We start from the raw sequence: 12,594 nt of genomic DNA on the forward strand, positions 1-12,594 counted from the left end.
CTATTTGCAGGCAGATCTCCACCTTGCAGAGCACCATTGTTCTCATGATGATGAGAATGTGCTTCACCTGATCGACTGGCCCCTCGAAGGACGTGTAAGAGTTGAGGGTTTTTTCTCTGCTCTTATGTTTTAAAGAAATCTTAATTTCCTAAGCAAGTTGCAGGTACTTCTCTGCAGAGAGAGACTGCAGCAGAAATCAGACTAGTCACGGAAAGAAAATATAAGTAACTTTACATTAGTTCAATGGGGAACATTTGGCACTAACACAAACTAACTGCTGTATGTTGGGATGGCTTTTTGCTTCTCCCCTGTCACTATGAGATAAAGAATACAACCGTTTGGGATTTGCATACAAATTGAAACTATTTGCAGCCACACACATCGTCTCAACAGAATTACAAGCATAGCGAGCTCACAGAAAGACAGACATTATGAGCAAATCGTGCACAACGATCCCAAATTTATCAGATTATTGGAAAACACACAGTAAATGGAGTACATTAATGAGACACATGAATAGCCTATGCAATGGATTCCACTTAAATGGCTGAAAGTTGGCCTGGAATGGTGTTTGTATATGACTCCTCTCTTGTGAGAGCTGCATGCTTCCAATGGTGCACTCCTAACGCTCTGATCACAGAAGAAGACACTCCTTTCTTACTGCTAAAGAATAAATCATACATTTTACATGTTGTGTCTGTGCTCCAGAGAATCTTTTTGTACCACATGCAACCTCTATATTATAATTCCATCTGTAATGCTGTCAAAGGAACCAGTTCATTGCTCTGTTTGAAATATATATATATATATATATATATATATATATATATATATATATATATATACTCCTTCAAGAGATCACATCCCTCTAAATATATGTACAAATAGATATATCTGCTCAGCGTGTTGTAACAAGTTATTATTAGATGAGCATCAAGACAAGAAAGCGTATGCAAGAACACAATGGTCTTAAAGAAGAGCTCAACACATCAGTGTTCTTTTCTCATCTCTGCATTTTGTTTTGCCTGTTTTGCATCAAATCCAGCTGATGAAAGTTATGCAGTATGAAGTGATGGGAGTGAGTTGTTTGTCAGTGGCTCGTTCAGTGGCTCGGTCAGTGGGGTCAGCGGCTCAGTCAGTGGGGTCAGTGGCTCGGTCAGCGGCTCAGTCAGTAGCTCAGTCAGTGGCTCAGTCAGTGGCTCAGTCAGTGGGGTCAGTGGCTCGTTCAGTGGCTCGTTCAGTGGCTTGGTCAGCGGCTCTGTCAGTGGCTCGGTCAGCGGCTCAGTCAGTGGCTCTGTCAGTGGCTCGGTCAGCGGCTCAGTCAGTAGCTCAGTCAGTGGCTCAGTCAGTGGTTCGGTCAGCGGCTCGGTCAGTGGCTCGGTCAGCGGCTCAGTCAGTGGCTCAGTCAGTGGGGTCAGTGGCTCGGTCAGCGGCTCAGTCAGTGGCTCAGTCAGTGGGGTCAGCGGCTCGGTCAGCGGGGTCAGTGGCTCGGTCAGCGGGGTCAGTGGCCCTGCGCGCTCTACGTAGCCCTCTAGTGTCCGTCAGGGACGTTTACTTGCACCAAGTCTCTTTTCAACAGGAAAAAGGGACATCAGGTTGGGCTGGAATAAATACATTTTGAAGAAGTCATAGATGTTTTTTACTTGAACTTTAAATACGGGAGCTTTTGACTGGGTACAGCATTTAAATAAAAAAGACCTGTGGATGCGTACCGATACAAACATTTGGCAGCTGCCCAATAAAAAAATGAAACGAGTACAAACACATGATGTCACGAGGTCGAATGAAACAACACTCGGGTTGAAAGGAGTGGTCGAACATGTGTGTCGGTGTTTGAGAACAAGCGACGATGTTAATGAAGCTCTCTTCTGCAGACAATGGAGAGACACATAATCCCCCTCGGCGACTACGAAGGAAGGGAAGGGGAACACATCATCTTACCATTCAAAATCATGAGCTCGACAAATACAGGACTCAGCTGAAAGGATTCTGGAGTAGTCCTTTCCCAGCATGCAGTAGTTCCCCGGCCTGCGCTTCATGTAAATCTGTTTTTGCCCCATCACACATGGCTCACCCTGTTGGCACAACAAGCACCACAAACACTGAGACTGTTGCTTCTGTTTATGGCAGCGGTGCACATTCCTGTGTGATATGCTTATGCGTCCCACCTGGTTGTGCAGGTGCCAGGTCTGATAGTCTTCTTCTGTGCATTTCCTGCTAAAAATGGACTTGTAGTCGATCTTGATGAGCTGCCATTCAGAACGATGGCTGAAGTGTCCAAAGAAGCTGCAGAAGCGAAGGCTACAATTACTTTGAATCATAAGCAACGACATTATGACAATGTGTACATTAAAGCAGCTATTCTCAACCAATGGGCCCAGGCCACAATAAACAGGACGTAGCCAGTGATAACCTTCCCTCAGATGCAGTGACACAAATGGATTGTTTTTTAAACAACACTGTGACAGTTAAAGCAAAAGAAAAAATGGAAATATGACCACATTTTATTTAGTTTCATAATGGCAGGCAGTGGTGGTGGAGGGTGAGCTTTTATGATTGCTGAGATCTGAATCGCAAAATGTTTAAAAGGGACAAAAACTGAAAAATCAATATTCTAAATATTATATTATCCATTCCCTCACAACATGTGAGAGTGTTTTATTATGAATGATGGATCCTACAAAGAAATCACAAATTGTTTGACAAAGCAGTTCACACTAAATATTTTTGTGTTGTTGAGTGTATGGGCCGGACTATCACACCGGACTTATGTCACATATATCAATGCAGCAATCATTATGCGTTGGGGAGGGGGGGGGTTTGGTCGCTGTCAATCAAAACTAATCAAACCACACAATTCTGCTAACTGAGTTTTGGAGCTTTAATCTTACAATAAATTAAAACACAAGATGGATTTTCTTTTAAGTATGACTAACAATGACCTATTATAACTATTGCTCATTAAATCATGACTATTTCATTTTATAGAGAAAATGTTTTCGAGCACTTTGTGGTTGCCTCATTAAACAAGTGATCTCCTTATCCACAAAGGCCCACATGAACTACCTGCCCCTCAGAACGTGGCTTAATAAAGACTACATTCCACAGCCTTGGCTGGATGCCTTCCTTAAAGGTGCTCCATCCATCAAGCCTTTTTGTTGAGAATTGTTGAGTGCTGAACAGAATATTTTTTAAATAATCCATCTTTCACCCACAATACCCCTGAAAAGGACAACGAAATCAACAGCCTTTAACATGTCATTCATCCTTCTTTTTGATTTTCTTCTGGACTTACGTCATGATTTGGTTCTCAGCCCCAGCCTCCACCAAGACCCCATCCACGAACAGAGGCACCAGGGAGAAGCTGTGCTGGGTCCACTGCCTCCCCTCATCGAAGCTGACCCTGTGTATGTGAGTCAGAACGCATTCTCTGAGTCTCTGTGCAATTAGCTACTGTAGCTTTGGGTAAATATCAAATGGCTGAGCATTAAACGATATTTAAAAGGCAGACTGTCTGGGTATCAAGGTGAAGATGCAAGCATAACAGCGTTGAGCTGAATATGCCAGAAAGGGACAAAGGGAAACGTCACAGGTCCTGGTCTGCACAGGGGTGAAAAAAACAAGACCAGAATAGAACCGTTTCATGTTGAACTACAAAACTGCAGAACTGGGAGAAGGAGACAGCAAGATAAATATAAAAAAAGTGGGCAGCTTTCATCATCGGGACCAGGCTCTATTGATTGTGACAGCTTATCAACATCAGTGCTGAAGGGAGAACAACTAGGAGTACCTGAGTGTGACACGGGTTGAAACACTGCTGAGACCTGTGCATGGAAGAATGAACACCCCCCCCTCCTAAACACACACACACCTTGATTTCTGATTTGGCTAAAAGCATTGACAAGAGAAACAGCGCTGACATCCACCTATAATAAGACTCAGCCAGGGGAAGTGTTGAGCTGAACACTGAGAAAGCTATCCGGTTCCATTGCTGCTGTACATTGGCTTTGGAGCTGCACAGGATTCTTTCTATCTTTTTTTCTCCCATTTCTCCTACCACCACACTTAAATTAGTTTGGAGGAAGGGGGAAAGAAAAAAAAGCCAGCAGGCTCCACTTCACTGGCTCTAAAACTAATTTCAGAATTGTTGCAAAAGCGACTGAAGAACAGATCTGGTCTCACTTGGATTAGTCTGCACTGAGGCAAAGCGTAGGCACCGGATTTGGCAAGAGGAAGGCAATGTGTTAATGAAAACACTAAAAGGGGGGGCTCAGAAGGCTGGCTGTTAATGATAAGTGGCTTGGAAAAAAAAGAATCTCTCAAATTAGACCGCCTCTGACTTCTTTTTTTTTTTTCTACAGAGGCATCGTCGAAGTGCATCGCTAACTGGATCAAATGTCACATATAATATAAACCAAGAGGGTGGAATGAGCCTAAAAATAGCTGCAGGAAATTGGAAAAGCAATTTAAGAGAGGAAGAGTGTCCAAAAAAGTTTTCTAGATAGACATACCACAAGTGTCTGGTTGGCACCGACGGCTGTTTGACAGCAACGATGGCCCCTCCTTTGTCCAGGAACCACACGTTGTGCTCCTCCTCAAAAATCTGAACAGAGACAAGGAGAAGTTTTTCATTATAGCAATGATGCAACAGGCACAATATTGCTTTGGTAATTTACATGAAACCCTGCGTGTCTAATGACCAACCACTGATCACCATTTTTTGTGAGGGGAACTCGATTTGACACCACGGCTATTCATGTGGGTTTTTGTTCTCTCCGTTTGTTCCTGTGTCCCTTGGGCTGCATGCAGACGCTACCCGAGCGGCAGTGTCCCAACCACAGAAGCCCTGACCCAGCTGAAACATCCGGGACGACACCGACGGCAGAAACGGCTGATAAGTCATGTGAGTTACATGTTGAGAACTCCTGAGCACTAGGGTGCCCTATATAGGGGACCCTTATATATTAGGGTGAGGGGGGTAGGGATGGTTAGGGGGTTAGAGTAATGCTGCGTTCACAACAAATCGCGTGAGCTTACTCGCCCGACTATTTGTGGTTTATTAGCTTCATTCGCGCTAGACGCGCCGGAGAAGGGGCGTGGCTTATCTCCGTGGCTTTACTCCGTGGAAACAGTTATAATTTCCGCCATCCACCATGGATGAAATAACCACTAGTTCTGCTTTAAATTTGTTGTGGACATCCCACAAACGTCGGAACAGCTCGGTGAATTTCACCGACTATGTCTGTATGACTGCCGCTTCCAGTGCTACTAGAGTAGCAGCAGCCAAATTAATTCACCAACGGCACGACGTCAGAGATGACGAGCGCAGCGTCTCAACGCTGATTGGCTTTCACAACTCAGTGTCAGGCGAATGAGGCACATTTTTCACTTCACGCTATTCGCCTCATTTGCGCTACGCTATTTGCGCCTCCCGGCGAACATTTGCTTTATTTGCATCCATTGTGCATTGACTTTGCATGGAATTGGCAACGCTTTTGGTGTGAACGCAGCATAAGGGTTAGGGCTGGGTTAGGGCTTAGGGGGCTACTCGGCAAAGCGTTTTCCATCATCTGTTGAGCAATACTTCAAAAGAAAAAGCATAACAGTATGTTATTAGCTCAGTGGCTAATGGTTCTAAAGTAACCTACAAACAGCTGTTCAGCGCCCCTGCAGTCGTCATCGAGCTGGCTACATTACTGTATGGGGGATGCAGCCTATTATTCTGAGGCATTAGCCTTTCTTATATTACATATAAGAAAAAGGGAACCCATTGTGTAATATCCCCACACTGCATGGGAACTGGTCCTGGATGTAACTTAGAGTTCAGGCTAATAATAGCGTCTCGGTCCGGCTTTTTATTGGATGTGGGGAAGATGTGCAATGTTTGCCAAACCCAATGTTAAACCGCAGCCTCAGAGCCTTTTATTCCTCCTGTTGATAGACATCTGGTGCTGTGTTACGGTGGATACACTTTGACTTGTTATAGGAAAAGCACAGGTGATGCTTAGACCACCATGTCAGCATGCACAACACCAGGACCCAGGAAAGCTGCTCAATGGAATTCCCCCTTCATTTAATCTATTTACACCTGAGAGAAATCCAAAATGTCATAACAAAGGGCTTTTTGTGGAAACTATGACTCAACACATGTACATATTTTCATATTTTTTATATATCAATTCATGTCATGTACCGAATCACCAAAGCACATTGCTTGTATGGGAAAACCTATTTGGTAATAAATCATAATCTTATTTGAATTGCGATTCCGACTGATCTCGGGTGGAAAGCTCACCTGTCTCCAGCTATTGCCGGCATCAGATGATATGAACATGCCAACGTTGTTGTAAGACAGCTCCGCTCCAATATTCCCTGCAGGGGAAAATGCCAAAAGAACATGTGACGGAAGAAAAACTGCAGATCACAGAGGCAAAGGGGCCGTGTGTTTGAAATATGTGCTGCCAGTCACAGCGCTTCTGCCATTAATCCACTCCTCTGGCTCCATTCCCAGTTCGGGCTCGTCGCCTTCTCTCCGCGTGGAGAACACGGAGAACACCCGAGGTTAATTCCTACGGATGCGTGCATCAATACAGGCAACATAATGCGAGATGCGGAGGAGGGCGCATGCCTCCTCGCTCTGGCGGTTTGCAGTGTTGCAACACGCGGCCTCCGAAGCGTCTTTCTTTCCCCGGGGACCGACTTCATCCGGTGATCTGCTCCACGGCCTTGGCCACGGCTCAGTAGACGGGCGTGTGTTTGATCTGGATGCTGTTTGTCATGTTGGTGAGATGATCTCTGCACCAGCTGACGTCTTCAAAAGGCCGCAGTGGGCAAAAGTGAATCACGGTGCCAAAGCAAAGGCCCGGCCAGCAACGCATCAGACACACAAAGACACGCACTGTGTGCAAGCGTGTGTGTTTGTGTGTGTGTGTGTGTGTGTGTGTGCACAGCATTCTCACACTCCGAAGACAAAACAGACAGATCCAAAGACAAACACACGCTCGCATATTAAGTGCACGCTCTCTCAAACACACACACACACATGCAGGCATGCTCTCGCGCACACACACACACACACACACACAGCAAAAGGCAGACTTCTTTCCTGCTGCCCAGGTGCCAACGCGGTCCATTTTATCTCACGCCATCTCTCTTCTTTGCTTCAACTCTTTGAAATATTCTTACACTATGCAGGCTCACACTGCACAACACGAACGCTGGCCCTTTCTTATTATGGGCTGGGCGATGTGACATCAAAGCAGGTGGACATGTGACATATTTGCCCGTGGAAGAAGTGGAGATATACTGCGGTGCACTGTGCCCAAGTGTAGCTCAAAGAGTCCTTGAGACAGAAGCTGAAGTGTGTGTGTGTGTGTGTGTGTGTGTGAGTGGGGGGGGGGGGGGGGGGGGATGGTCACAGTACAACTTATGAGTTGAAATATAGACATTTGTAAATCCAAAAGAAGAAAGGCGGTATTGCAAGAAGAAAAGAATCATCACCACAAAGCAGTTTGCGATAGTAGAAACAATTTTTCTCTTACCCGTGGCCACGATGATCCCTGGTGCAGAGTTCTTGGTGGAGATTGTTCCTGACAAGTAAGGGTTCTCAGACATCTGCAGTTGGAGATGAAGTGAACAGAAGGGCTGCAGAAGAAGAATGTGAAGGGGGACATGTCAATGAAATACCCACTGCACATCCGTTAGTGTATCTGGAGAGCCCACCCACCCACAGGCTGTGGAAGAAGACGACCCAGTCACCCAGAAGTCATGTGATTCAAGCAGCCAATCAGATGTGGCTCCTTTTCCCGGGTCATTAGAATATAACCCTTGAGAACTACCTTTGCAAAGGTGCACCATATTTTAAACGCAAGCCAATCTGAGCAGACTGGGCTTGTCATGAGGGGGGAGGGGCTTAAGGCGCTAAAACTGCACGTTTTTGTCCGAGGGTGAATTCATGTATATTCAGACAGTGTGAGAAAAACACAAATACGTTTTTTTTAAACATTAAAACATGTTCTTGACGAAATCGCAAAACACAGGTATGAATCTAAAAATAAAAATATGTCCCATTTCAGTGAAAGAGACATTAAATAGATTTACAGGTTTGACAATAGAGGCATATTCACTCATGTCGAATCACATTTACAGAAAATATTATATAAATTCCACAACCATTTATAAATATTACGGTCGGAAACAAAATTGTAGCGCAAAAAAACAAAAACCATCCCAAAACAAGCATGATTCATTCATTAGCCTCCCAAACAGAACCCACTGTGTCTTCATACATTTGTGCTAATTGCATTTAATCTGTGATTAATACAAAGAGGGATGGAATTTGCATTGAATGAAGGCAAGTCCCCGGGGGATGCACACAACAGAACACAATTACATTTGTTCACGGAGCAGAAAAAAAGTCACTAGTGTGCCTCCTTTCATCTCTGCAGCAGACAGCGTGTCACACTGGTGTACGGACATCAAGGGCAGCGGGACTAAACAGGGCAATCAAAAGGAATCTACGGCGGTAATTAAAATGTCACATGGATGCACAATCACAGGGAACCCGTGAGCCACACCGCACGGCCTCAAAATCACCTCCGAACCGGCACGCAGTCGCCCTAATGTCTCCAACGCGAGTCCTCCCAACAGTTGGCTTCAGCGGGAGGGAGGCCGTCTAATGAGCAGCGACACGCTGTCAACACATGCAGTGGAGGAGATCTGCCATCCTTCATCATTTACCAAACACACCATCCTATATTAAACACTAATGCAAGCTTTGCTTTGCAGGAAAAGGCAACACTAGTTCATCTGATTGGAAATCAGCTTGTTTCTTTTTTGCAGCTGTTTACGACAGGAAGGGCCTGGCGAGGTAAAGTGCACGGCCAGTTCAGTCCCACTTTCTAATATCGCTAACTGCGTAAATGGTCTGTAAGTTTTACTAAAGGCTTCATCAGTTCTTAATGCTTTCTACAGCAGTTATAGCCATTTGTTAACATTTCTATACTTGCCAAGAAGTGAAAACTGTCAATATGAATGTGGTGGGGGCATTCGGGGGAGAAATGACATATAACCAACAGCGCCACCTGGGGAATTGCACCCTAGAGCTGTCATGGCATACAACTTTATTACTGATATGATAATTGGTTGGGGGAGGAGCCAGCCCTGCGTTCACAACCCTGCGCCCTGTGCTTCATTCTCTGAGGAGCATTGCCCACCACACACAGTTTGCTTTTGATAGTGTTAATCAACGCATTTCTGTCCAGGTGCCCTGCATCTTATTTCCAGATGGTCCGTGGGAGAGCAGTCCAGAGAGGAGTCAACAGCTTGAACCCCAAACGGGTACAATATGCCTTTGGTTAATACTACTATGAAAAAACATTTACATACAATAGTTCCCACTCCATTCATTGAGTGTTACAACAATCTGTTATGCAGCTGCTGCAGTAATGGAGAGAGCATTTGTGACACTGTGGTGGTACTACGACACCACGTCCTGCATGTTCAAGCCATACATATGTTTTATTACGAAGGCATTGTCTGTGCTGTGAAACAATGTTGACCTGTCACTTGATTAATCAGTCATTTTGAAGTTGATATGAAAAAGATTCGACATTTCAGCACTTTCTGTCAAGAAGATGGTGATTACAGTTATAAAGCATTTGTCTATATATGTATATAGACATGTACTGTATATATAGAAATAGATATGTATATATATATACATATATACATATATATGTATATATGTACAGTATATATATACATGTATATGTATATACATATACATGTATATATACATGGATATGTATATATACATGGATATGTATATTACATTACATTACATGTCATTTAGCTGACGCTTTTATCCAAAGCGACTTACAATAAGTGCATTAAACCATGAGTCCAAACTCAGAACAACAAGAATCAAGCAAGTACAATTTCTTCAATAAAGTTAAACTACAGAGTATATATATATAGCTATGCATATAGCTATGATCTCACAGTGCTACAAGCAGATTATAATGCTTTAAGAGCTTTATGTGTTTTTATGCGTGACAGTCATTGGCGTCATAGAAAGTGTTGCCAAACATTTTACTGGAGGACAAACGAGGAAAAGATGGAGACCACAAGTCTAAAAATATTCCCCCCAAAATCCAAAAGCTAGAGTGCTCGAATGTGTGTGTCGTCAAGTGTAAAATGTGGAACTGCTCCACGGACAACGAACAGGGAGAGATGTTCTAGATGCCACTGGCAGCACAGGGGAATGTTCTGAGTGGATCGGGAACCTTTTCTGTTCCACGGCAGAACGCACTAGAACAGAATAAAGCTCATTTCGGTACAAAAAAGGAGAATTAAAAACTGTTTGGCATTCATACTCGAGACTCACTTCCCACTCGCTGGCTTTGAGAGTAGTTCATGTTCACTAATATTGACTGAACCATGGAAATAATATATTGGTGGCTTTTGCCCTTTTAAAAGTGACCTCTCAACCACTATCAACCAATAGAGACCTGTATTAGTTAAACCCTTTATGAATGCAGGCCTCTTCCAATGTGATACAATACATATCAATGATCTTTTTAAAGATGAGCAGGTAATGCCTTTTAGCTAGACGGTAAATATTATGGTCTTACCAGTATGCAGTGGATGTCGTTTCCATCCAGGTCGGTCGCAGGAGCCTGCAGGAGCCTCCACTCCCGGCCTTTATTGTAGGTCATGTAGGTCTTGACCTGGTTGTCTTGCCTCTTGTTAGCAATCAACATGCCTTTGATTCCTGCCACCTGCCGGACACAGATGCACACACAACAGGTTGAATCTGCATCTTTCCCCTCTTTCCCCAGCACAGTGTGGTTCACATGAAACCTCTCCCATCACAGCCCAGTCCTCTGTTGCAGAGGTACCCAGTGCACCCAGTGCTCACAGCAGAAAGGGCATGTTGTGTATTGAGGTGGCAATCTTCGCCACACAAGCTCAGCCAAATGGTGTGCTCATCCTCTCTCGTGGCAGCTGACTTGCAGAGCCGGCTGCATTATTGTATAATGTGTTATCTGTAATTATATCCTTACACATCTCAGCCATACTGACAGTACAAAATCATTCTTGTGACAAGTGACACCTTGTCTTTTTTCTCAGTGAGTCGAATCGGCCCAAACACACACACACACACACACACACACACACATGCACAACACTCTCTTCCAAACTCCTCCCTGCTAGTTGTCTCTCAACTAAACCAAAGCGTGCCATGGCGAGGACAGAGTCACTCCAAACGGTTGCCATAGTGAGGCGCTGCATTCCCTCCCTGAAGGGTGCGCGTCTGTATAAGTGACTCTAATAGGCAGCCCATTTGACATTGTCATAGAAACATGGCGCTCTGGATGGCTGCGGCTAACGAGGTTCCTCACATCCTCTTCCAACCCAACCTGTCAATTATTTACTGCACCCCCAAACCCCCACCGATCACATTGGCACGCACACACATCTGCACACAAAGAAGGAGAGCGCCTCGTCCCAACCAGCACACACTTCTCTCCATCCATCACTGCCGCCGCCCACACTCTACCTTCTTGACAACAAAGTGAAGGACGCGGGCATAGATCTCTATTCTACAGCGGGGATTACGCACCAAAAGAATACGTCCACTTTTCAGTTATGGTTTGGGCCGGCTTGGTGCAGTGACGCTATAAAGCAAGCCGCCATTTGCTGAATACTTTGCGAGTAGCGATGATAGAGAAGGAAGGACATTATGCCCACAGCATGTGACCGGAAACAGATAGTTTCATTAATCTCTGCGACCATGAGAGAAGCACGAGTCAGATCTCTGACCAAGCAGTGCAACGTCTTTCATATTTTATTTCTAATGTTCTAATTTTCCACACAGTCTGTTTTAATGCAGAGGACAACACCTCCGAAACTGTGTTCAGATCGATTCCCAGCATGCATCTCTATCTACTGCAACTGTTAACAGCACTGGACTCTGCTGACTCAATCATATCATCAGCAGGGAGTTCTTAAATAACACAGTGGGGTGACTTTAATTGGTCAGAATGTATTGCACATGACATTTATATAGATATCTCATATATATAATATGTGTATATATATATTATATATAAAATATATATAAAATATATTATATATATATTATATATATATGAAATAATATATATAAAATACAGGCAATGTTCCAGTTGTTTTTATCATCTGAAATCATCAATCAATAATGAACTCATGAATTTAAGTAAATTCAATAAGAATTGAATTCACTGTATCTGGGAAACAGTGAACCTTAAACACATTCCTGTTATTGTCAATTAAACTATTCTCGTGTCAGTTAGTTAATGTGTTTGCATTGCTTGGTTTCTGAAGGGAAAGTGTGCCGATGCTCTTTATAATGCATTCGCCCTTGAGCTCTTTTTTTACTCTGTTTGAGTGCCTGGAATTAGATATTGTTTTTGCCATCCAACTCAAAGCATATTTTGTTCCTCTTTGAAATGATTTATTTCCCCCTTATTGTGGACCAATGGCTGTCAAGGGCTTTGTCAACCCCACAGTCCAAAACCCGAAGCTATTCAGTCTTTAAATGATAGAAAA

The 12,594-nt window shown here is 43.9% G+C and overlaps 1 protein-coding gene across 1 annotated transcript in view; it reads right to left on the reverse strand.

The window, feature by feature from the left end:
- Positions 1–12,594, reverse strand: part of sorcs3 (sortilin related VPS10 domain containing receptor 3) — a 196,106-nt gene that overhangs the window by 31,019 nt on the left and 152,493 nt on the right. Inside the window, exons 10-16 of the mRNA XM_034542393.1 lie at positions 10,635–10,781; positions 7,542–7,644; positions 6,296–6,372; positions 4,512–4,603; positions 3,296–3,403; positions 2,169–2,286; positions 1,942–2,075 (exon numbers count right to left, since the gene is read on the reverse strand). Coding sequence (XP_034398284.1) covers positions 1,942–2,075; positions 2,169–2,286; positions 3,296–3,403; positions 4,512–4,603; positions 6,296–6,372; positions 7,542–7,644; positions 10,635–10,781 — 779 coding nt within the window. The remainder of the gene's footprint in view (positions 1–1,941; positions 2,076–2,168; positions 2,287–3,295; positions 3,404–4,511; positions 4,604–6,295; positions 6,373–7,541; positions 7,645–10,634; positions 10,782–12,594) is intronic.

This window comes from Cyclopterus lumpus, chromosome 1 (assembly GCF_009769545.1).
Source record: "Cyclopterus lumpus isolate fCycLum1 chromosome 1, fCycLum1.pri, whole genome shotgun sequence".
Classification (NCBI taxonomy): Eukaryota; Metazoa; Chordata; class Actinopteri; order Perciformes; family Cyclopteridae; genus Cyclopterus; species Cyclopterus lumpus.